The sequence below is a fragment of the Macaca thibetana genome, chromosome 7 (assembly GCF_024542745.1).
Source record: "Macaca thibetana thibetana isolate TM-01 chromosome 7, ASM2454274v1, whole genome shotgun sequence".
Taxonomy (NCBI): Eukaryota; Metazoa; Chordata; class Mammalia; order Primates; family Cercopithecidae; genus Macaca; species Macaca thibetana.
The window spans coordinates 96,261,458-96,289,011 of NC_065584.1; the positions used below are offsets into that span (position 1 = coordinate 96,261,458).

The 27,554-nt window shown below is 37.6% G+C and overlaps 1 protein-coding gene across 3 annotated transcripts in view; it reads right to left on the reverse strand.

The window, feature by feature from the left end:
* MCTP2 (multiple C2 and transmembrane domain containing 2) overlaps positions 1-27,554 on the reverse strand; it is a 259,899-nt gene that overhangs the window by 131,783 nt on the left and 100,562 nt on the right. For 2 of the 3 annotated variants that reach the window (XM_050799764.1, XM_050799767.1), the window contains exons 5-10: positions 18,799-18,941; positions 17,949-18,025; positions 17,304-17,415; positions 13,120-13,155; positions 2,734-2,898; positions 436-566 (exon numbers count right to left, since the gene is read on the reverse strand). In XM_050799764.1, coding sequence (XP_050655721.1) covers positions 436-566; positions 2,734-2,898; positions 13,120-13,155; positions 17,304-17,415; positions 17,949-18,025; positions 18,799-18,941 — 664 coding nt within the window. Of the gene's footprint in view, positions 1-435; positions 567-2,733; positions 4,909-13,119; positions 13,156-17,303; positions 17,416-17,948; positions 18,026-18,798; positions 18,942-27,554 lie in introns of those variants that run through there. The other variant, XM_050799766.1, reaches the window with a different exon arrangement.

Sequence of the window (27,554 nt, forward strand, 5' to 3'; positions counted from 1 at the left end):
TTTGGCCTCAAACTCCATTCCTTGGTGTGCTATAAAGTACATCAAGGACAGTGAAATGCTTCCATCATGGGAACACCTAGCCTTAGATCTTTACTAAATTATATAACATTTCACTAGGTAGCAAAACTAAAATTACAGGGTATGTTGGAAATTTATATAAAATGTTTTGAATAGTCTGAGATAGCAGGTTAACTTTCTTTAGATAATTTCTTACACACATTATTTTAATCAAGACTGAATGACATTTCCCAATTAAACAAACAAAAATGAAAAGCAATCTTTCCCCCAGTTAGGACTGGCCATCCAGCTCACTGCTGGCACTCTGGGGTGAGGGATGCAAGGTAGTGCCCTCAGCCCTAACACACAGAGATCACCTCTCAGAACCAGCCCCATGCAGAAACATGCTCCCGCCACTGGAAAGCAGAGGGGACTCACGTGCCCAGACGCTCCTCATGCTTTTTGCTGTCCTTTCCCCACACTTCAATGTCCAAAATGCCCATCCTGTCAGAGAAGTAGTGAAAGTCAAACTGTTCCTGCCACTGCGGATTTGCACTCTTACACAGTGTCTAGAAAACATGCAGTTATAATATTTATTTTCTTAAAATGTCATTCATTGCTACAGAAGCTACACATTAATTTCATCATTAAACTGCAGGGAGTCAAGATGACGGACCTCACCCCTTATAAAGGAAAACTTCCCTTTTTAGAATGAATGAAAGGGACTTGGTGGGTTCAAGAATTGGCAAAACATTACTACTCTCTTAGCTGCCCCCCAGATCCAATAATTTATCCACCAAGTTACAAAGAATACTGTTACCTCACAAGAAACCATAAATTATGTATACACACACATACACAGTGGACATATATCAAAACAGACACCTTCCAATTGTCTCTCTTATAGGAGATCGTACTAATTGCTCAATTGAATGCAAGTAACAGTTTTGTTGGCATATCCATTCTATGCTAGCTTACCAACTATATACATTAACAGTTTGGGGTCTTAAGTAACATCTGTCAGATGCATTAAATGAGAAACCCATGATTTATATATTGCCACCTATTTTTAAATCCAAAGTTAGTGAATCCAGTCACTAGGATTGGAGGAAGACTAGGAAATTCCACTGCAGCCAAACCTAAAAATTCACAAGAGTGACATGAAAACTCCACAAGTGTTTCTGTGTTCTTCAAAAGTGATTCAAACTGCTTCTATGTTTGGTTCATTGGCAGGATTTTCGTTTTTGTTTCCTTTACATAGAGATTAAATTTGTGAATACAAAGTAAGCAAGAATGTTGGTCCCAGAGTATTAGGCTCTAGGGGTGCAGTGTCATGTATTAAATCCCGGTACCAACTATTCTTGCATAAGAAAAACATAGAGAACTCAGACCTCGGCTGTAGCCAATGTCATGTAAAATTATTTCAGTTGTTTTTCACATCAGGCTTAATATACTGGATCACAAAATTTAGAAACCAGAGAGAGAGAAAAATAAAAAGGAAAACCCTGTTAGACCACAAATTAAATGCAGTATTCCCCAAGGGTGAATGTAGCAGATACTGAACTAATTCTACACTTCAGTCCGAAGGGCTAAGTGTGCTTAGTGATGAATAATTTTTCCATAAATCCTTAGCCCGACCCTGGCAAGCTAAAGGAATCTTAGTAGAGAGATATGGTTATTCTGGATACCCTCACTGTGAGGCAAAGCCTGAAATTACCTGGTTAAAATAATTATCTGCATACTTCCGTCTTAACGCGCCCTCAACTTTCACATTTTTTATAAACTATTCTTCAACATGAGCCTCAATTCTCTACTTTGTGCTAGAGTAAATGACATCTAATATTTGATTCTGTACTGAAAACTGTGCAGTGCGCACAACCTCTTGCCTCCCTAAATCATTTTCCAACTTGTCTATATCTGCTATGTCCTCGATGCTAGAAATATCCTCGGTTATATTTTCAAAAGTGTCCACTGATTTTTTTTCCTATGTGACTGTTGGCAAGTGATGTAACTTTCAAGTACACCAGAGCTCCTTCAATCCATAAAACATAGGAAATATTCCTGTCTGACAGTTATGTAAAACTAATTAATTATCATGGTTTAGGGACTATAGTTTTTGAAATAAAATCCACACCAAATTACTAAGATTAAAAATTAAATGGAATTTGGATCAGCAGAATAAGATGAATTACTTTTAAAGACAGTTAAAAATGCCATTGTGGTTGTTTCAAATAAATCACTTTTCATACTTTGGATAGTTTATTATTTTTAATCACAGCAAAAAACAGCAGCACTAGATACTATTTTTGGTGTGAAGACTAGCAAGCAAGAGAAAGCAAATATTTTTAATTATCTCACATTTTTAACCCAAATATCATGTATTATGCTATTCTATTTTTGTAGCATTTTGAAAACTCTTACTTATCCTTTTCCCGCATTCTATGAAACATAATTTTCTTATTTTCAAAATGAAAATAAGTCACACATTCAAATCTATGATTTAATAAGCTTTCTCTAGCGCTGAGTTACTAAATTAAAATAAACTATACTAAGCAATTAATACAATACCCACATTAATTGACTGCATCTATACAATTATTTTGTTTTCTGCTCCTTAATATAGTTAGGAGGGCTAAACATAAATTACTTCTACTTTAGTAAAATTTAAAGTGGGAAACAATTTTTAATTTTTTTATTTTAAATGTATTGTTCTCCTTATGGAAAGATAGAACTTACCTTACTTTTATACCTCTGATGTCCCAGTTTTAACTGGACAAACATCTCTGTCATGCTTCCTCCTGAGACATTCTTCCCTTCCAACAAAGTTATACTTATAATCCCGTTCCAGAGTTGGTTCTTTTTCAAGGACTCAGAGAGCCGCAGGTTGCGTATCAAAGAGGACTAAAGCAAAAAATAAAGATGACATGTAAACTTGCTTCTAATTCCTAAGAGTGACTTTGCTGGTCATAGGAATTCCAACTTTCAATATTTGATTACAAAAAAAAAATTCCTCCCTGCGTGGTGAAAAGTGTTATTTTTCATTGGTTTTGAAAAGCTGCTGTCACAGTTATGTGACTTCCTTCTCAAGCTTTGGAGTTGTAATAATATAGTGAAGGATGAGTATATGCAACACTTTGATTTGGCACTGGCCTGTACTCCCACCCAGATGCGCTCTTTGGAGGGACTCCTTCAACTGGGCCTTTAGCTATTTTAATAGTGTGAGAGGAAGAAAGGCATTCTGGGAAACAGATATTATACAAGAACAAGGCATTGCTTTTCAAGGAAGCAAAATATCTCTGGGCATTCAGAAATAATGACTTTGAATTTATCTTTCACATTTGAATCTGTCTCCACTTCTCTTTATTCCTTGGGGTACTGCCAAAAGCCCCAGACCACGTAAGATTCACTACTCCAAATAGAGCCTTCAGTGGCCTAGCTGGCCAAATGAGCTTTGCAGACCTGGGGTGGGGGTGGGAGGGAAGGGAGTATATAAAGTACATCTCACTGCACCTGGGACCCAGGAGGGGTTCAATAACTTAACTCTTATTACCTTTGCTAAATTATATTACAACCACTCATACATACCTTAGAGGAAAAAGGCAAATGTCCTGTTATAAGTTGTAAATAGAGTAGTCACACTTCATTTTTTAATTTCCACTATGTAAATGTTCAAACATACACAAAGGTAAAGAGAAGAGTATAATAAATCTCCATGTACTTAATCACCAGATTCACTGTCTTGCAAATGTTATTTTACCTATACCTTCATTCTTTTCCAGTTGAAATATCTTAAAGCAAAATCCACATTTGTTTTTACGTAACAATCCCGCTATGATCACACTCAATGGCATTAACCATAAGTTGTCTAGCATGTTAAATACACAGTGCATATTCACATTTCCCTGATGGTCTCAACCATGCCTTTTTATGGCTAGTTTGTCTGAATTGGGATCCCCACATGATCCACACGCTGCATTTAGTTAGCAGAGTTCATTTACGTTGTCCGTTCAATAAGTGAAATAACACAAGCATAGGCTTCTTTATTGAAGGAGAAACAAATGGGCTGAAGAATGTAAATGGTGCTGAGCATCATCGCCGAGCAATGAATTTCTAACACTATATATTCATTCCTGTCGTCACTCGCTATATCTTCCAGATCATTTAGACACCAATTTGCTCGGACACCAGTTAGTCACAATTTATCACAACAAATGGTATGTCAGTACCATAGTCATTATAGACCAGCTTACCTCATCGAACCCAGGCCACTCCAAGACTCTTAATAAATGACGCAACAATGCCACACTAGGTATTTTGACCATTTATGACAACCTTAAACAAAATACATTTAAGAAAACACATATTCCCAAACTTCATATCTGTATTAGTTCATTTTCATGCCGCTATAAAAAACTGCCTGGTCGGTAATTTATAAGGGAAAGAGGTTTAATTGACTCAGTGCAGCGTGGCTAGGGAGGCCTCAGGAAACTTAATCACAGTGGTAGGTGAAGGGGAAGCAAGGCACCTTCTTCACAAGGTGGCAGGAAGGAGAAGTACCAAGTGAAGTGGAAAGAGTCACTTATAAAGCCATCAGATCTCATGAGAACACACTATCATGAGAACAGCACTGGGAAACCACCCCCATAATTCAGTTACTTCCACCTGGTCTTTCCCTTGACAAGTGGGGATTACGGGGATTACAATTCAAGATGAGATTTGGGTAGGGACACAAAGTCTAACCATATAAATATCCATGTGACTTTTCTCTTAAAACATACACACAAACACACACACACACACACACACACACACACACACACACACAGGTTTTGCAGGTGGTGAGATAGAACAGAAGGAGCAAATGAGGAAATAATTTTGAAAAGAAAGAAATATCCTCTTCTCTGGTGAACAGGAGTAATTCCTTCTTACTTCATATATATATATATACACACACACACATATATATGGGAATATATGTATAGGAATATTTTAACTATTTCATAAACCTTTATTATTGAATATATTCCATCCAGAATAATATATGATCATTATTATTGTTATTATATATAAAAATAACATATTCCGGATATAACATACTCAATAAAGGTTTATGAAACAGTTAAAATTAGGTAATTTTTGTATTGTTCATAAACACATACCATCACAACATATAAATAGATATATCTGCATATATGCACATATATCTATAGATATTTATATAGATATTGATATACTTAATACATTTTCTAGCTTATTAGATATATGGGCTAAAAACTTCTACCTTTAAAACAAAAATGAGATTTTGATTCATATATCCTGCTGCAATTCCTCCTTTTGCTTTTTTTCTTCTTAAAGTTTGATTTGCCAACCAACAAGCTAAAGCATGACCTGTCCCACGGCCATGCTTCAAAGTTCCGACAGATATATTCCTCCCTAAACACTGCAACTATTTCAAAATCCTTTTTATAAAAAAGGGAGTAATGTCCACAAAGGATCAAAGGGCATCCTACAGTCTGGCAATTGCTTAAGAAAAATGGCAGCACTTCCATGAAATATGCCCTAAAATAATTTTGCGGCTTGGTATGTCCTAATTTCAAATTGGATGTTTATCTTGGAAAGGCTTCTATCTAACTTGTCCATAAAGCAGCTCCACTTAGCTCTATGAGCTCTGTGAAAATGGAATCCAAAGCTGGTTATTAAGGGGGCCTAGAGATCGGTTCCATATGGCGGAACAGCATGGGAGGGCAAGGCTGAGGACTGTATCAGGCGCGACTTGGCTGGAGCTCCTGATCTATCCACGGACACTCGTTGCATTACACCATAACATCTGGATTATTGCTTGTAATGTCCCTGGGAAATATCCACTTTCCATCAAAGCTTTTATCTATCTCAGTCGGACTTTGAACATTTTAGTATTTAACGCAGTCATGTTTGATCTGATGGACTTGCTCTCTGCTGTCCAAGATTTTTTTCTCCCCCCTCCTAAAGGGAGGGCAGGAGAAGTATTTATTGCAGAGTTCACAGATAGAAAAGAACACAAGACCTTTATTCTACTTATTACACCCCAAATATTTCTGCAAACCGCTATAAGGTTATTTCTCAAATAAAGTTTCATCTGTGATCCACACATTCTGGAGGAGGTGTGTGTACTTTAAAGAAGTCTCTTAATTACTTTAACATTTCTCTTCCATACTTGATAGGTTTGATGAGGCCTCAGACCAGGGAGTCTGGGGTCTGGGGTAGGGCCTGGGCTATCTAATGTGTGCTTCCTTGCAGAGCTGGGCTCGCAAAAGTCTTTTGTGCTCTTCAAACACCCCTTTTTCCCCCACAATAAATCAACTCATCTGCACTCACTCAGCTGAATAGCTTAGGTTTTCATGCCTGTGCCTGAGCCTATACATGAAATTTGTCATCTTAATGCAGCCTGGAATGTGAAAGGAGAGGAGGAAATGACCCATCACAGGGGAAACCCACCCCACCTGAACTGAAACAGACACCAAGAGATAGTGAAAAGTTTCGGGGCCCTGACCCTAATTTCTCAGCAGATATAATGGATACAATACAGTACATCAGGGTTTTGTTATTTTTCTCCTTCCTCCCAAAGGATCAGACCTTTCGCTATTCCTATGTTGATTCATTCATCTGCTCTCTCTTTCTCAGCCCCCACCTCACAGAATCCCCACCCATTCTTCTAAAACAGAAAAGTGACTTCCATCTGAGGCACACTGGCTAGTTATTAATAGCGAAAACAAGGTGTGCTGTGCCACTTAGAAACATATTAACTTCTGTAAAAGAGTTTTGAACACACTAATATACTCCTTCATGACCATCGCAAGGCAGGAAGGGGAGAAACTTTGGAGTGAGACTAAAATTGTACCCAGTGGATTCAAACAGGTAGGGAATCCTCATAAGTTTCTGATCTAGGAACAAACTCTAAAAACAGTGAATGTACTGTCATTGCTGGAATACACGAAATGGACTACAGTTTGGTGGCATGCATTATTTGATGTTTTGGGCCTGGGGACAGGCTGGGGAGATAGTGATATGAATTCCAGTATCCCAAAAGGGGAAACTTTGGCACGGCTGCAAAGGAAACTGAAGGAGGATGGACAGGTCAGCTTGGTGCCTCTTATCTGTCCCAGGCCAGGAAGAGTGGCAGAGAGGTCAGGAGGAAAGAAATCCTAAAAGGAGGGCATGAAGTCAGGAACTGGAGCCACAGCCTGTGGCCATCAAAAGCAAGATTACATTCAACTAGGTGGCACTCCAGAACTGACCATGCCAAGTAATACCCCAAAATACTCTCTTGCACATAACAAAAAACCAATGAATCAATCAATAAAGAGGACAGTAAGAAAAGGCACTGGCCAGAGCATACCTGCCAGGTGTCAAATAACGTACTGGTACTCCATACATAGTCTCACAGACAGAAGTATAAACATATCAGTGGTCCCATGGTGCCAATAAATCCCATTTTGACTCTCATTAATTGTTTTTCCTAAGTCATTATGGGAAAGAAAGTAGCCAATGGAAACAAATGCATTTAAAAAAATCAACTTCGTAAGAAAAATGAGTAAAGTCAGATTCCAACTATGTTGACCACTGCTTTGAAAACTAAAGAGAAAACATTGAGCCTATAAAATGTTTCAGTGAAATATTCCTTTCAAGCTTTTTCAACATGTAAAACTACTGTTCCTTGTCAACAGCTTTTATTGCATGACATGAGAAGATCCATACATCCATGGAACAGGCTTCCAGGGAAAATTCTTCTCTGCAGCTCCTCTCTATCATCTGAAGAGGATACTGGACCCATAAATTGTCCTAGAACTATACAGAAATCCTTGCATGAGAATATAAAGAAAACCTTTTAAATTTCCCACATGTAAAAAGTCCACAGAAGTTGCAATTTATACTTGTAGATAAAAATGGTATCAGTTCCAGAGACATAAATAATCTGTGCACAATATATTAGCTATAAAAGCTTTGCATTAAATTTAATATTTTTAAATTATAAGATAAAATTGTCACTCAATTTTTGTACTTAAAAATAAAAATTGGATTAAGAGAAGATTTTAAAAAATAGTTAAAGACTGCACATACCCAATGACTCTCAGATTTTAGGACCAGGGAAATGCTTCTAATGCATTTCCTACTACTAAAAAAAAAAAACAAGAGACAAAACAACACAACAACAAAGGCCATGTGATTCAACAAGATTTTCTTTTTTCCCTGACCTGCAGGAAGCTCAAAGTTAAATGTTGGACTCATGTGCAATAGTATTAATCGTCTTGTATTTCTTGAATTACTTGTATAATCCTGCTAGCCTTCACTTCTCTACTGTTCTATATCTCTTACTTAAAATACTTTATAAGCACCCCTATCCAGGGATGGGTATAGTGTGAAGCAGTGAGGTACAGGGCTCATCCTCCAGGTCCTGCAAGTGCAGGGCTGGTGCATCAGCCTGGATGCCTTTTATTTTATTATTATTACTATTTTTGAGAGAGAGTCTCACTCTGTCACTCAGGCTGGGGTGCAGTGGCGTGATCTCGGCTCACTGTGACCTCTGCCTCCCAGGTTCAAGCAATTCTCCTGCCTCAGCCTGCCAAGTAGCTGGGACTACAGGAGTATTTTTTGTATTTTCAGTAAAGACAGGGTTTCACCATGTTGGCCAGGCTGGTCTCGGACTCCTGACCTCAAGTGATCCACCTGACTCAGCCTCCCAAAGTGCTGGGATTACAGGTGTGAGCCACCGTGCCCTGTCCCGGATGCCCTTTTATGTTTTGCACCCAGAGTACCTCTCTTGCCTTACCTTAATCCCAGCCCACCTCCATCACCTTCTGGTTAGGAGCCAGAGGCATGGCCTCCAAGGCCTGCCCTTCCTTACATCACTTGCTTTTTCTCCTACAATTCACAGCATCTTTCTTTATATCCTAGTTCTTTCCAGTGCTTCTCAAACTTGAAGGTGCTTCACAGTCACCTGGAGGGCTTGTTCAAAGATGACTGCGCCTCATTCGCAGAGTTTCTGATTGAAGAAGTCTAAGATGGGAGCCAGGACATTGGATTTCTAACCATTACCAGCTGCGGCTGGTCCAGGGGACACACTGAAAAGCAAGCTGTTTGGAGCCCTACAATAAATAGTTTGGAGATCTTATCATATTTCATATTATTTTATCCTGAAATGTTTCCATTCATTTCATCCTCCTTCTACTTTGGGGAGGGGGAGAGGGGGAAGGTGAAAAGGTGGGGGAGAGGGGGAAGGGGAGAAGCGGGGAGAGGGGGAAGGGGAAGGGGAGAAAGGGGGGAGAGGGGGAGGGTCAGAGGGGGAGAGGGGAAGGGTAAAGGGGAGAGGGGAAGAGGGGAAGAGGGGAGGGGGATGGGGGATGCAGATGGAGAGGGAGGGGGAAGAGAGGGAAGGGGAAGAGGGGGAGAGGGGAGGGGGAAGAGGGGGAGAGGGGAGGGGGAAGAGGGGGAGAGGGAAAGGGGGAAGGGGAGGAGGAAGGGGGAAGGGGAGAGGGACGAGGGGGAAGGGGAGAGGGACGAGGGGGATGGGGAGAGGGAGACAGGGGAGGAGGATGAAGAGGGAGGGGGAAGGGGAAGAGGGGGAGGGGGAGGGGGAAGAGGGGGAAGGGAGGGGGGTGGGAAGAGGGGACAAGGGACAGGTGAGGGGGATGGAGAGGGAGGGGGATGGAGAGGGAGGGGGAAGAGGGGGAGGGGGAAGAGGGGGAGGGGGAAGAGGGAGGGGAGAAGAGAAGAGGGGGAGGGGGAGGGGGAGGGGAGAAGAGGGGGAGGGGAAGGGGGGAAGAGGGAGGGGAGAAGAGGGGGAGGGGAAGGGGGAGGGGGAAGGGGAAAAAGGTAGAGGGAGAGGTAGACAGAGAGGTGGAGATGAAGAGGGGGTCAGAGAGGGAGAGAGGAGAGGCAGAGAGGAGAGGGAGAGGGGAAGGGAGATTGATTCCCTCCAAATGCTATGACTGTCCTCTCAGTGTACGTAGCCAGGTGGAGGCCAGCTGATAGGAGTGCCTAGAGAATGTATCTTGCAGAGGTCAGCCTTTGCAATAACAGACAGGAACCAAAATAAAAGAATATAAAACCAAACAGGCCAACAATTGGCACTACTAGTCAATTAATTTCATGCAGAAAAAAAAAATTACGCTAGTCTAAGTCATGTTTCTTACTTTAGACAGCAGACATAGTAATATATACAACAGAGAGTCAAAAGAGAGGCTATGTAAGAGTACGTAATTATCTCAGTGAAAATTCATCTAAAGTAAAGATAATCCATAACTAAATAGCCATTGTAGTCAGACGTTAACACCTATAGACACCCAAATAATCGCAGGGGTTGTGTGGGGTGCGTGTGTGTGTGTGTGTGTGTGTGTGTGTGAGAGAGAGAGAGAGAAACAGAATATGTGCAGTTTCTGAACACAATCAGTAATTTGTCAAAGCCATTTTTATCATTGCTTTTTTGTCTTTATATTAGACTATTTGATGTAAGGTAAATAACCACTGTTAATATTTTTTAGTTCTCGAATTGTTACACAAATTAGAAAAGAGGGAAATAAGGCTTGGAAACAAATCTGGTCACACCAAAGATTGTATATAGTAAATACATAAAGAGAACTAGGTGTCTAACTCATCTCTACTAAATCAAATTCCCAATTCTTATTTAAATGCCCATTTTAAAAGGCTTTTGCGTGAAACCTGAACCTATTTTTAAAGGCAATCTCCTTGTATTTACTATACTGAAATCCAGGGCCAAATAGTAAGAAAACAGTTGAAAAAAAGAATCTACAAAGACCATTCAGGAACCTTTTGGATGATGCAAAATTATAGATGTATGGCATTAAGAAGAAATTATCTAAATAAAGTTATTATAAGGAAAAGATTCAGGTGAAAAAGCCAATGATATTTTTAGGTAGTACATTACTTAGGACTAGTAAAATTTTTAATACTCAAAGCCAAGTAATCTTCTTTATGTTAAATTATTACATAATATTAAATACAATGTGGAAATCCTAAAATAGAACCTTATAATTTAAAAATACCAAAAGATAGGCCGACCAGGGTATTTTAACTACTTTTACAGATTGCTAATCAAGTGTCTATAAAGTCTCCATGTGACTAATTTCCATAAGCCAAATCAGACACTACCTGACTTTTCTCTTTAAAACTGTACATTCTCAGAAGCAAAAAGTCAACATAATTGAAATTTCTCAGCAAAATACAACTTGCATGCCTTGAATAAGAGGATAGTAGCTTTCAAAAATTAATAAAGTGAACTTTTTTTATCTAGAATTTTATTAAACATGTATACTCAGGATGGGCGTGTATTATATCCCTGAGCCCAGTGCACTGAAGTCAAATTCGAGAAACTACCGTGATGGGAAAAAAGCAAAAAAAGACAAACAGCTCAGTTCTAAGACACAACTCTGAAGTATACATATAAATACTGCTCTCCGGGATCTTCTGCTTGCTTCATATTTTTGATAACTTTATCCAGGTCGTCAACATTTTTTCTATCCCCCCTCATTCCTTTGGCCATTCTTCCATAACCTCTCCTGTCCTCCCTAGACTCCAATATTCCCCAAGCTCACAATTTTTCTTTCTAGCCTTTATGTTCTTCCACAAACTGCCAGTGCTCTTCCACAGACCAAAGCTCCCTAACTAAAGATGGTTATTGATGTACAGTACCAGTGTTTTAGTGCAGGAGCAGAATCAATAAACGAGAAAATACTGCTTTGTCAGGCTTCCCCAAAGCATTCTGGGAAACTTTACTGCTTTGGGTGGTTACAGAAACTCTTAATATGGGAGAGTGAGAGCTGGGCTTTGTCCTGTGGTGAGAAATGATGTTCTTCTACCCTCTAGTGACTATAAAGGAATAAGGCAAACGTTGAAGGAATTTTTGAGATGGCTCCATGTTATTATTTCTTGAATATTAATTTTATTACTAAAAAGAAACAGAGTCTTGGGAACCAAGTGAACTCATATGGCAACAAAACACCTTATGAGAATTATTTAAAGTGTTCAAAATGCAAAGGTATATATTTTAGTAAGTATGAGTCAGAACTTTGTTTCCTGCATATTTTCAAAAGCAAAATTTAAAGTTTGCTTACTTCTTAAGTGACTAGTAAAAGTCAGTTTAAAATTCTCTCTCTCTCTCTCTCTCTCTCACGGTCTCTCATCTGCATCCAAACTCCAGCCTTTGAGCTGGAAGTGCCCCCAGTTTCAAACTCCTTATTATGTAGAGAAATAAGCAACTGAGGTACAGTGACATTAGAAATCAGAGCTGGCATATCTGTATGCACATGTATGTGTGTGTGCAAATACAGGCATTCACTGAGATCATCTGTACATCTTCCGATCACACACACCACCACCACCACAATTCAGAAACTGAAGGAATAGTCTCAAAATTGCATCACTTCATAGGAATTATTTTGTTGTTATTTCTCCTTACAAAGTAGCAGTGCTGCTAAATTAAGTTATAAATACTTTTTTGTTGTGTTGATTTTTACACTAATTTTCACATTTAGTCATTTATGTTACAATTGGCTATTTTAATAACTTCATAAATTAATAATGCATTCTTGCACCTTTTATAAATCAGACAGAATTGTATAATTGCTTAAAAAGATTCTAGCAATGTAAAAAATTAAAAATCAGCAATTCATGAGAAAGCTTTAAAGGAAATTTTACTGAAGATATAAATGGCTTTTTCAAAAGACATTAAAGAGACTTAAAAAGTATACTACATATTTCTTTCAATCTTTACATTGCTCCTACAACACCGATGCTAGTTTCCATCTCATGGCAAATAACTTCCTAAAGGGACTAAATCTAACCATGCTAAACTCTAAATAATCCAAGCTTAATGAAGTGTAACACTCTAACATGGCCAGTACATATAAAATGTCACCACTAAAACAAGAGTCAGCTCAAACATCTGGCAACACCCTTATTAAATAAAATTTTTAAAGGAAGGTTGTTTTCTTATTCATAACAGCAGAAAGAGGAAAATAATTCTGTTCGACGTAAAGGCTGGGTAATATCTATCATGTAGTCATTTGTGTTTGCTACAAAGACAAAGTTTTTAACCAAATGATCTAAAGAAAAAAAAAGTATATTTACCTTGCTGGCACTTAATCGCTTCCGATTTGACCAACGCTAAAGATTGTGTCCGTGGAATGGTGAAAATGGCAAAATAAAACAGAAGAAAATAGAATCATTATCAATGTAATTATATTATGTTAGATGGTCCAGGTTACATTCAGATAATTAATATTCAAGTTCTGAGGTTACAGAGAAAGCACATATGAGGAAGAAAATAGAAACAACATCAAAAATCACATGTATGTGTTTTGTTATATCATTTTCTCTAAATATTCAGTATGAAAAAGCAATGACATAAAAATGCTGTTCAATCTTTGGAAGTACATTTTTAAAAATTATCTTAAAACAACATATTTTTCTCTCTAAAAAAATAGAAAGGTTTCTTCTGCTTGAAATACTCAGATATTATAAAAATGTTTAAGAAATTCATGACTACTAATAGTTGATGTTTAGGTTTCCATAGTTTTAGATGCTAGAAAAAAATAATTCCATTTACTTTGAGTAAATCTCAGGATTCAAAACAATAGAAAAAATATGAATAAGTATTGCATAATTAAGAAAATGTGCTAATGCAGTATCTAAGGAAAAGGAAAAAAATTTCTAAATAGCAAGAAACTTCACCACTGTTCTCTTTTGATCTCTCTTCTGTCATGCTAAGGCTGCTGAATTTTGTCTACAAATTCTCTCCAAGCAAAACTGTCTCATTACTCCTATCACCATTCAGTACTGCAAAGCTCTACTCTGGCTGGTTAACCAGCTAACTGTTTGTTACAAGTTGGATCCATTTGGGAGATTACAACTCAGTTATAAACCTAATTGAGCAGATCACATTTACTATTTTTCTTAAGAAAAAAATACCTTTAGGTAAATGACCAGTCCACTTTGCCAATATGTCTTCCCAATACATTAGAAACCAGAAAATTAATAGTCTTCAGGGGAAATCCACTTACATTGCATTGACCAGCAACTAGAAATGTTGGTACAGAAATGACTGAAAAATATTCTTCATTAATTACATGTCCCCCAGTGAAATTGTGAGTTCAAAATTCAGCATACAACAGAGTTATAGGTACTATTATCTGGATATTAATATTGGGGGTTTTTTTTTGTATTTTCCTGAAATAGTGACAGATATTTTCACCCAAACCAACCACCAAAATTAATTACCATCTTTTAGGTACACAGGACTATTTAGGCCCTTTGACATACAGGAACTCATTTGATTTTTTTTTAACAATTATATAAAACAAAGCATGTAAATAAATTAATGGAAAATGACTATTATTATTCACTTCCTACAATACTACCAAATACCATATATTGAGTGTCTCTACCCAATTCCAAGCACCATATTTGATAATTTTGATCTTAACCCTATAAAACACTCTTTTTATCCTTGTTTCACATATGAGGAAACTATAGCTTAGAGAGATTAAATAATTCTTTGAATTAACCAGACCACTGGTGGATCTAGGATTCAAACCCAGGCAGTCTGAGAACAGAGCCCAAAATTTTAGCTACTACATTTTTTCCTGTTTTTGCCGTGAAAAAGAACACAGAGCATGTTTGTCAGCCTTCTAGCCAATGTCTTCCCTTCTGCCTGCACCATTCTCATATACATTTAAGTCCCTGGACACAAGAGTAAATTCATAAACATTTTGTACATACTGAGATTTTTGTCAGCTTGGTTCTAAAGCAACAAAGGCTACCTCAAAGATGACTGGAAGAAAAACGGGTTAAAAAACTGAGACTTTAAACTGAAATCTCTCCACCAGAGTTTAAATTAAAATGGAAATTTATGAACAAATTATCTCACTTAAATAATCTATTGATTTCCAGTCCCAAATGCTAGTCATTCTCACTTAAAATCCCAATATAAAAAATCTCTTTAAATATTAACTCAAACTCAATGAAAAGAACAAAGATTCTGATAATCTATGTTACCCTAAGGGCTCCCAATATGCACCGTTAGCTGAATAATCACACATGGCCCAGAATAAATTATTCCTCAATTAATTTTCTTTGATCAAATATATAAATGGAAAAAAACTATCAATCAGAAGAAAGTAGGCAGTTTTCTATTTTCCATTATATATATGTTATATATACGCATATTTATCTCCATATGTACATGTATATATTCATATATGTGTATATGTATATATGGATCCATATATATGTGTATATAGGTGTGTATATACATGTATTCACATATATACACACACATATATATCTCCATATCCATAAATATGGATATAAAAATTCACAAAGGTAGCTATATGAATATGCAGCTATTTTCACGGAGAAATCAACTACCTTTACAAATCCAACTTGAATAAATATGGATATGGAGATAAATATATATGTGTGTGTGTATATATATGGAGATATATATGCATTTATAAATATATATGCGTATATATGGGGATAAATATATGTATGTGTATATATATGGAGATAAATGTATGTGTATATATGGAGATAAATTCGTGTATATATGGAGATAAATATATATTCGTGTATATACAAGATAAATATATGTGTGTGTGTACATATATATGGGAATAAAAATATATTTGTGTGTGTATATATAATCAATATATTGTACACTAGGCTTCTGCCAGACAAAGACAAAAGAAAATAAGGAAGCACATGAGTGAGAGGACAGACATTCTGACAAAGTCTTCAACATGGGAGGTGGGGAGTCAGAGGAAACCAGGCCTACACTGAGAGGAAACTGTGGCTATTCTTAAGCCCTGAAAAGATCGTCTCTTTGAGATCTTTTACAAAAACAACTCCAAGCTGTGTCTAGTATTAACTGTTCTGCAATTTAAAATAAATTGAAACTAAAATGGCGTTATGTTAAAACTCAAAATTCTGACAATATTAAATATCTTTTAAGTGCCAATATTACTGCGGAACATAATCTAATGTGCTATAGAAAAATTCACAAAGGCAGTCATTTGGATATGCAGCTATTTTCACGGAGAAATCAACTACCTTTATAAACCCCACTAGAATATATAAGAAAATTTTTGAAGATAGCAGCTGGCAAGTTGTCAACCATGTGACAAATAACTATTTACATTACATGCTATAACCTGGCCCCCAGCTCAAGTCACCGGTCACCTACTGTATCACTGACACTGAACCCAGAGTCACAGATGCAGCAGCAATGCTGTGAAGATGAAGAAGAAACTAAAGAAAATCCCTACTTCTTTAGGTGGGGTGAGAAAAAATACTTTTATTTTCAACATTAATTTAAGACATTTTAACATTAAAATCTCTCTTTTATTGAGGTCCCAAGTGCCAACAGTGCCACTTTTGAAAAAGAAGTAATAAAAGGAATTCAAATTAAAAATAGCAGATATTTAGTTGAATCTTTGAAAAGGCAACCGAAAAGGCACATTACAGTTTTCTTACTGCTTTAAACTATCTTCTACAAGTTTACTAGTAAATCAATCATGATTTTCATCACAAAAAACTACAACTAAAAGCATAAGTGATATCAAAAGAAAAATATTCTCCTCCCCTACCCCACTGCCTCAATTCAAGAAGCATTACTGGAGACCTAATTATAAATAGGCTTCATATTTTTATATTGGATTATAAACATGCTAAATGATAACACATCTTAAAAAACAGGTATTTTAATTGGCTTTAAAAATACTTTTCAAATAAGTCATAATCCAAGATGCTTTTGTTCTAATATAGCCTTAGATATAATCCCAAATAAAATAAGATTATGATTTGTATCCACATTTTTGCTTGTAAGAAGAGTCCCAATCATACTGTGACAAAATCTAATGCTTCACTGATGTAACAGACCTCTTTGATAGGTACTATATCAACTAGAAATTTGCAGGTACTAGACCAGAGAACATTAACATTTGTATCTTCCCAAAAGAACTCCCAATGGAAAACTTGGTAGCTAAAAGTGAAAGAAGAAAGCAAAATGCTGCAAATGTAAGCCTGATCATCTTAATAACATAAAAGAAATAATTCCTTAACCAATTTCCTTGCCGGTGCCTCAAAGAGCATTGTATTAAAAAACAGATATTTTAAGATTCCATAAAATGTTGAACCCTCCTAAAATAATGGCAAATATATCAGTCATCTGCTAGCTATCAAGGGACAATTGCAATGAGCCACTTCAAAAGGACAAAATGAGCGGTTTCAAAAGAACAAAAGGTCCCACTTACATGTCTCTTGAAATCACCCTGTTTTACCACTAGGTTCAAATTTAAGACGATCACTCCCATGTCATCTTCTAAACTGTTTGGATCTTCCAGTTTTAAAATATGTTCAGTTGTTCTACAACCAAAAAGCAACAAACAATGCTACCACTTATTGACAGGACTATATTGACCTACACGCAACAAGAGCTTATGGCAAAAGTCTCCTACCTCTGAATAAGGATTAGACACAATGTTAAGAAAGCACAAAATTTAATGAAAATAAAACAGTTATATTCAGAGTAGAGAACCTGGCATTGCTTAATTCAACAGTTGGTTAAATGATCCCCCTCCCCTAACACCCAAATAAAATGTAAACACTTGTTTTAATTTTAAGTTACGTTAATGAAACTGAATACTAACAAATCAAAGTATGAAATTCAATATACACTTTAGAATGCATTATAAAATATTTAACATCTGACTAATATATTTGGCACCCAGAAAGCAAAAATCCTTAAAAATACACTGAGAGTTATAACACTTTAAAGTTCTCTTTCATTTGTTTAGATATGTTGTTGTTGTCATTTGACCTCAACAAGCACCATTTAACATTATCGTGAGTTCCCTCTAAAATTCATCAATAACAATTTAAAAGTAAAAATACGGTACCTGTTAAGCTCAAGATCACTGAGAATTACAAATGCAGACCCCATGAAATCAGATGTGGTTAAATCTCGATCATACACCTACAAAGAGGACAGAGGTCAATTAACACATTATTATGGTAAACCAATCAAGTTTATCAAATTATTAACAAACGCAATAGGTTGGAAATTTTGAAATCAGTCTTTCAGATCTTGAAATACTTTGCATAGTATATTTAAAGAGAAATTTAGTCAAGCCAACGCAGAGAACAAAATTATTCAATCTTGTCCATTTTGCCTGCTATGATCAAAATAACAGCAATAATTTCTTTTAAGGCAGTATTTATATCCACTGAAATGTTATGCACAATGGACCACTCTCTGTAGTTTAAATAGTCTGTCATTAAAATTTAGTATTTTCCACAGTGAGCAGATCTGCCAATTAAATAGAAATTTGCTAAATTTTCTATAGCAATCTCATCCTGCACTCAACTCATGCAGTTTTAACCCAGATGTTGTAGCAATTGATGCTTACAACTGGTGGCTTGAAGCTCTATTAAGTATAAAGATATTCCTAATGAGAAAGGCTTTAGTACTTGTCGCCACTGCAGTACCAGTAATAATTCTTCCACATTTGGTAGACTGAAATACAATCAATGTAGATATTATTTTCACTCTAATTTTCACTGGAGTGTATCTCATTGATCGAAGAGAAACATACAGTTTCAACAAATAGTATAAGGAATTTCTTCTATATTATTTTAATCTGTCCTAATAAAAGAATTAATTTGGCAAGTTCACATCTAAGAGGACATGAGAAATTGCTGAGAAATGTCTTTAATAAAGGAGCATATTTGAAAGCCATCTGTGATTACCTTCACACGTAGCTTTTGATCAAGGCTTTGTATTGGCAATACCACTATCTCATCCCATACTGGGTTCAAGTTCTTATATATGACTTTACTTTTGTACAGCGTCTTCCCATTCAGCTTAAATTTCACATAAGGATCACTTGTGCCTTTAAAAGAAAAAGAAAACAAGACAGAATTTTAAAATACATGTAAAAGCCTGAGACCTTCACTAAATAAAGATCGTTTCCCCACTCCCCAGGCTAATGTCTCCCTGCACAGAGATTAAAGGCCTCGGAGGTGGAGGACAGAGGGAGATATGAAACAGTTTGGGATAAATGAATAATACTTTTTTCCCTTTAGTGGTAGAATATAAACGGGCTCCTTGAGTAGTTTTTGTTTCATTTCTTTGTTCGTAGGTCACCCCTATACTAGTCACAAAAATTCAAGAAGTAAAATCTACCAGCACCAGCTAACAGGGTCAGAAGTCCTAGGGGGAAGCCCACCCCCTCGTAGGAACCGCAGCAAGTCAGTGCAAAATGAAAGAAATCAGTTTCAAACATTTAGCCAGATGGCTGATTCAACAGAATCCTGTACTTGAAAATATAATCATAATAAATAAATCTCTGGAATCACTGGCTCAAAAGATGGCACGTTGGGGCTACAAGTGAAACTGCAGGCGTAAGAGATTAAATTGACAAAGTTGCCATTCTTTGCTGCCTCCCCGCACCTGCACTAAAGCAGCCAACATTGTCTGAGCCAGGCCAGCTGAACTCCACACCAGCCAGGCCCTCAGCTGGCCTCAGCGCTGACACCGCTGACCTGCCCAGCTCCTCCCCGGGAGCTTTGAAACAGACGCCAAAAGAAATGAATAATGTCCCTCCAGTCACTCTGCCCAAAGCAAAAAGAAGGGCTGATGGCAGACCCTCCTCCACACTTTTCAGATCAATGCAAGTAAAAAAAAAAAAAAAATGCCTGCAAAACATAATACATGAGTTATGTATTGTGCGTGTGTTACATGCATGTGCGTCTCATGATACAACGCTTGGAATACACTTGTTCATTACTACCTAGTAAGTGGTGGATGAAGAAGGCACAAATGAATGAGCAACCAATGAGGAGCTAAATGAAGGCCAGCTGATAACGCTACAAAGAAAGAAAATCTGATTTGGGGAGTTATGATTCTATAGCTAATTTTGAAACACAGCAGTGAATAAGCATACAAAGACCAACAGCCCGGTCTGTTCACTGGGATCTCCCCTGTGCCTTGGACAGTACCCAAGACAGGCCCCCAGAATATTTATTGAAATGAAGTGCTGATATCAACATCAAGCCAATATAGTCTAGGAATATCACATCAAAAATTAATTAGGCTACTCTATCACAACATTTATCAAATCATTAATATCCATCATGCATTACACTTCATTCTTTTCTTTTTTCAGCTCCTTTTATTATTTCCATTTAACTCCAGTACTAAAAATTATGGAAAATGGAATGCACTCCATTTCCCAGCTATTTGAACTGAAATAAACATCGCTACGAAGTAAAATAGCAGCCATGGTTTAAAAGCCTTACTAGATTAAGTAAGGCACGATTTTGAGAAGTCAGCCTTGCAGTATTGCCAGGGTAGTAACTTTAAACAAAAATTAAATTAGCTGCAAATATATACATATACATAGTCAAATCTCACATTTTAAGTTTGGTAACATAGGAGTGGAAGCCCATCAGTCTTTATTTTAAACTTGGGCATGCACATGCACATGCATGCGCACACACGCACAGACACGCACACACACCGTGTTCAGGGGCAGTTCTGAGAACAGCAAAAATGAATGCATTCACAGCCATTCAGAGAAATGCTCACTAGTGAGAGTGCAATCGCCCACCCCCTCCCTCCTACAGCAGAAGAGAACACCTCTGGCGAGGCAGACTTTAACAATCATTCTGATATATATATATAAAAAAGTGGGGGAAAACTATAATAAAAAGAGGCCTTTAATTAAATGAAATTGCCACTCTGGGATCAGGCCTTCATGCTTGTCAGCGTACTCTCAAAATAAACATCTCAAAACTAGGCCTCAGTGGTGTCAGTTTCTCACAGGCAAGGCATACTGGGTAATCCCCAGGCATCTTGACAGCTACATAATGTTCAAACTGTTTCACGGGTGAATGGCGGCAGTTGCGTGAAAGAAAATATTAATGTCTGGAATTAATAGAAAAAGGGACCGGGGTTTACAAAGCCAAACAAGGAAAGAGGGTGTCAAGTTAGTGCCGCATTAATTGTTAGGGAAAATTTGAGAGAAGGGGGAGCACATTGTGATTTTTCTCTCTGAGCCTAAGTGCCTCACTGTCAGGGAAGTGACATCTCAACTAGGCAGCTTCTGAAAAGGGGTCGGCCACTCAGGAATGCAACTCCCAGATTATACAAATGATGAGATGACACCTGAATGGGTGGACTTTAACCTTGTTCACTGGGAGCTTCAGACACAATGAGGCTCTTGTGGTAGTGTGGTATTCGGCGAGGAGAATGAAGCCAGGAGTCCAAAGACGGTGCCTCCATTCTGGGACCGTCACCAGTTCTGCCATGTGGACCTGATGGAGTCCCTCAGCCTCAAACGTAGACTGACTATCAGGATGTTAAGCATTCATGGCCCTAGTGTCCTGCTCCATTCCAAACACACAGCAGTACATATATATACACATACATGTATCTATATACATACATATATATGCGCATATATATATGTTAAGCAAAACTAACAGCCAGTCATCAGTCCTCTAAAAATGCTGCACCCACTTCCCTTCCTAACGACCACATGTGACAGCCCTTGTTTCTACTCCTGCCCACTGACACTACGGGTCATCATGTCTCCCTCGATGCTGCATCTGTCAGGCATGCTAATGAGCCACAAACAGCTTCCAGCCATTTCCGAGTGTGGCTCTGTGCTGAGCACTCCAGGAGGTTACAAGGTGCATCCAACCCAGATCTTGCTCTTCTTCACCTAAGGGGCAGCAGGCAACCCAGATATATAAAACAAAGTTCAAGAAGGAAGTGTCCCAACAGAAGTGAACCTGGGAATGATAATGGCTCATAGGTGGGGAAGATTAGTTCTAGCTGGAGTACCAGTGGAGGCTGCAATAAAGAAGATGGGAGTGGAAATATGGGTGGATCAGAACAGGCAGAGAAGGAGGTCATTCCAGTAGGAGGCATCTGCTCTAAAAGCGAAGGAGGAAAGGAGACTCAAAATGACTAGAGTGGTGTGGTGCCGAGCATGCATTTCAATCTATCCAGAGATTAAGGGAAGAACATACAATGAGAAATAAAGTTGTAAAAAACAGATGAGTCAGAGGCCCAAGTAGCCTATAAAGGCAAAATAAGGAGTTTAGTTTATAATCTGTAATAAATACAGGTGTTTGTACTCTTTTCTTTTTTTTTTTAATTTTTAAGAAAAGTAATAGACGCACACAACTCTGAAAGGGATGAAAAGTAAAATCTCTACTCTAGTACTCTTCATTGATTCTCACTTGTCTAATATACCCACCATATATAGTTTCTTGGGCATTTTACAGGAAAAAAAAATGGAATTGTTTTTAGTGGACTCATGCTTTCACAGTTACCATTCCTTGGAGCTCTGCTCATACCAGCAATATAGATCAACTGTTTTTTAAAAAACTAACCGAATATATTTTCATGGTATTGTGTTAGTTTATGTAATTAGTTACTAAATAATGGATATTAATATCTTTTCCAATTTTATTAACTAGTATAAACAATACTGCAATAGGCATCCTTCTATAATTATCTTGGAGTCCGTAAGCGATTATATTCAGAGGAAAATTTTAACAATGAAACTGCTGGAGAAATGAATATGAATGGCCCACGGTTTTGTCTTTTGCTTATGGATTTAAATGAGCCCCTTCATTATGGAAATCAATCAACCATTGACTATAAGTCTCGTCAGAATTTGTTTAGACTTACGTGATTTCTGGCAATAGGTGATTTTCATTTTTATTTCATCAAATTTACCTAAGTTGTATTTATGGCTTTGTAGTTTAACATCCTGTTTAGAAGCAATGTTGTACAAAATTTTAAATTAATTCAGCTATGTTTTCTTCCACTGATTTTATAGTCTTTTTTTTTTTTTTTTTTTTTCCTCACCACTTAAGCCTTTAGCTCATCTGGAATTATTTTAATACGAAGAGGGAAGGAAATTCAGGTTCACTCACGAGCAGCAGGCTAAAGTGTTCAGAGCCAAGATTTAGAAATATAAATCTGACAGCAGCTTATAATTTAGAAGAAAGAAGAAAGAGGGTAAAGCTAGGAAACCTGGTAGCTGAGAAAATATAGCAACAGAGAGTTGAGGACTGAGGAGAAAGCTGGGACCAGACCACAAGAAGGACCTACTCACGGTTTCAGAAAATGCCCTAAAAGCACTTCCATAGAACTTCATCTCGAGGGACACTCCACGGATGGGAGAGGGTATGTGATCTAAACCATTTTAAAAAGCTGCTTACTATTTCCTAGCCTACAACTTTCATAATATAGAGTAAAATATTAAACTATGTTAAGAAATGAAGTACAAATAACAGGCTGGATACAGTGACTCATGCTTATAATCCCAGTACTCTGAGAGGCCAAGGCGGGAGGATCACTTGAGGCCAGGAGTTTGAGACCAGCCTGAGTGACACAGTAAGACCCCATCTCCACCGGGAAAAAAAAAAAAAAAAAATTAGCTGGTTGCGGTTGCATGTGCCTGTGGTCCTAGCTACTCAGGAAGCTGAAGCAGGAGAATTGCTAGAGCCCAAGATTTAGAGTTTACCATGAGCTAGGATTATGCCACTGCACTATAACCTGGCTAACAGAGCAAGACCCTGTCTCTCTAAACAAACAAAATCAAAAAACACCTTAAACTTTTCTATTCCATATTTTACAAACATATTTAAATATAGAAAACATTATTTGGACCACCTGTGAGTATATTATGAAATTTCTCTAAATCAAAGCTCCTTTGGAAGGTAAGATTAATGACCAGAGGTGCCTAATATGCCTGGTAGATGGATTATACTTATGTGATGAATGAATGAATAAATTTTGAAGTTAGATGGACATGGTGAATTAAAGTCTCAGACCTTCCTTTTACTAACTATATAACTGAGGGCCATTTACTCAGTTTCCTTATGCTGTAATATCTTCACTTGTGAGATAGAAAACTATCAACTTCAAGGGATCATTTTGAGAACTGAATGATCCAATATACTTCAATGATAGCAGGCTTCGGCCATTTGCTGAGAATGCCTCATGAGTGCTATTTTTAGTATTACTACTGAAGTTATAAAGGGGAAGAGTGTATGGCAATGCATGTAGCAGTAATTAAATATTCATTTATTTTACTTTAATTTTCCAAGTTAATGTACACTAATTTGTTTCTATAGTATTTCTTCTATTGCCACCTCTAAAGGTGTGAAATTTATATCATCTTCTCTTAAGTTTGACAGAAAATTCCTTATCTTACTTCTCGCAGGGATTCTGTGTGATTTGGGAACATTTCTATAAAATAATCTGAGCTGTCCTAGAAGGAAAGAGCTGTATAAAAACTAAAAATCACTAAGTCCTCATAAGGACTGGCTACTTCCTTTCCTACTGCTGTATTCACTGAGGATTTCAGAGCACTTTGGAGACACAATTGATAAAAATAACAGGCAGCTCAGTAAGGACCCATGGCAACTCAAGTCATCATCAGGAAACAGTCACCTGGAACTATAGAATTTGAAGATTTTGTTCTCCCCTTGGTTTTTCTTATCATTTTTAGAAACTCTTGCCACCTTGAGAGTGCTATTGAAGAACATGGCTGGTGCCAATACAAATGGTGAATAGAAACAGTCAATATCACATTAAATGGCTCAAGAACAATTGTAATATGCAAATAAAATGAACCTCTAAAATTCAGCTCTAATTACAAACAACTTCTCTTTGCTTTTTTTTGATATAACTCATGGCAATGGTAAAAAAAAAAAAAAAAAAAGAAAGAAAGAAAGAAAGTTTTTAAAAAAGAAAAAAAATTCGGCCGGGCGTAGTGGCTCACGCCTGTAATCCCAGCACTTTGGGAGGCCGAGACGGGCGGATCAAGAGGTCAGGAGATCGAGACCATCCTGGCTAACACGGTGAAACCCCGTCTCTACTAAAAAAAATACAAAAATCTAGCCAGGCGAGGTGGCGGGCGCCTGTAGTCCCAGCTACTCGGGAGGCTGAGGCAGGAGAATGGCGTAAACCCGGGAGGCGGAGCTTGCAGTGAGCTGAGATCCGGCCACTGCACTCCAGCCTGGGCGACAGAGCGAGACTCCGACTCAAAAAAAAAAAAAAAAAAAAGAAAAAAATTCCCATCTACAAAAGCTTAATATGCTGATATGTACTTAGACTTTACATGCTTACATGTACATACACACACACTTATCACAAAAAGGGATCAGTCTTTATACAATATCATTTACCTGCTTTCTTCAATTAGTAAGACATCAGAATCCTTATACACCTTTTTCTGAGAGGGAGTCTTGCTCTGTCGCTCAGGCTGGAGTGCAGTGGCAAGATCTCAGCTCACTGCAACCTCCTCCACCTCCTGGTTTCAAGCAGTTCTCCTGCCTCAGCCTCCCAAGTAGCTAGGATTAAAGGTGCCCACCACCAGGCCCAGCTAATTTTTGTATTTTTAGTAGAGATGAGGTTTCACCAAGTCGGCCAGGCTGGTCTCAGACTTCTGACCTCGTGATCTGCCCATCTCGGCATCCCAAAGTGCTGGGATTATAGGCATGAGCCACCACGCCTGGCCCATAAATATATTTCTATGATTCAGTTTAATGTTCACTTTATCTGTATGTCTGTGCATATATATGTATAAACTTACTATGTAACATTTTTTTAAAAAACTAGTATTCCTAATTTGGACTAAAAATACACTGTGTGGAATACAAAAGCATTATTTGTAGGAAAAGTTTACTTACTTGCTATCAGCAAAGCACGCTTGCCAAGTTATAAAATTTAGCCATGCAATTTATCCAAAAGAAATGTCTTTAGCTTGAAAAATTTTCTAATCAAATATATTTCCCGAAGTAGTTGTTTGCTCATGAAAGGAAATTATCACTATATTTTAACACTAACTTCACATTTTGGAACATCTGATAACTTTCTTTGGGTGAGCTTAAGATTTCAAATTCAAGTCAATAATTAAATTATTTACTAGCTCTTTAGGGACACTGAGCTATATATATAAAACTCCAATGACAAAAATAGTATTTGGACACATACAAAAAGTATATATTTTAAATTTTTTATCTAATAGAGTAAGAGTAATAAGTGACTATTCTATTTATACACATCCATTTATAGTCTTCTGAATATATACGCATATTTAGGATCTTCTCTTTTTCTTGGGAAAAGAATCATGCCTGAGCTTCTTTTAGATGGAATCTGTAAGTTCTGACTTTGACACCAGAAAATATAAAAATAAAAAAGTTGTTTCTAAGTTTTGAACAGGTGCTGCTGGCCTCTCACAGTAGAGCTGAGCTATCAGCCTCGTGCGGCACTTTTAATTGACCTCTTCAGAAACCCTAATGGACGTTATGGAAATTTACAGGACATTTTTCCTCAGCCATCTGAGAAAGAAGGAACTTCTCCTGTGCAGAGAAAAATCTATACTACTTCAGATAGTGGTAGATTCAAAGCTAGCAGAATTCCAAGCCAGTGGTTTTATCCACCAAAATAAACAGAACATGCACATTCCCAGGTTTATCATGGCCCATTATCTTTCTTTTGCAGATAAGGGCCACATGCTTCTCACAGCCGTTTTTTATACCAACCATAGAACAGTTGCTTCCCCAATCTTCTACTGGCCTTCCTGTCTGTTTTTCCATTTAGCACACTCTGATTGAACTATTCCTGAACTTCTCTTCCAAATACGATTGACTTCCTTCCTCTAAATGGACCCGCCACGTATTGGCACCGTGGGCAAGGTCTGCCCACTGACAGACCCTGAGTTGCAATAGCTCCAGGCAATTTACCTAAGTCCAATTTACTGAAAGAATTTCCAATGACCAATATACAGTAAAATCAATGACCTGAAATTCTCAACGTTACAAAAGTTTGTTTAATTTTAAAGTTTATAGCAACTCACAGAGGATAAACAATGAGACATAGGGCAGGTCTAAGAACTGGGGAAGGAGGTCCTCCTGGGTCTTCAGATTCTTCCCAGCACCACAGCCCCCATGAACTCCCTCAGTCCCACCCCATACCATCCCAGACCTCCACATACCTCCCCTGCCTTCCCCTACTCTCAGTCCCTCCCCCACCTCTTCCCCTAACACCTTCCCTTTTTCTCTCCTTACACTTGCCCTTTGTGGGTCTGCAGCTTAAGCTATGAGATATTCAGTCTCTTCTATCATTTACTCTTTTGACTTGACACAAATTAAATATTGCTTAAAATGCTGTTTTGGTTTTGTCTTTATAACCCATCAAATAAGATGACCCAGAGACCTTCAAAAGCTATTTTTAAAAGTCCCCATCCAATATTTTTAAGAATATCAATAGCTATAACTTTATAAATAGAAGAAGAAAAGCATTGTCAATATATTAACATGATGAATTCAGTAATTTCAGTGAATTGGTCATTTGGTTGAATACATGATTGAACTAATTGGCTTTTGGCAAACTGGTCATTAAAAACATATGCCTGCACTGGGTGTGGTGACTCATGCCTGTAATCCTAGCACTTTGGGAGGCTGAGGCAGGTGGA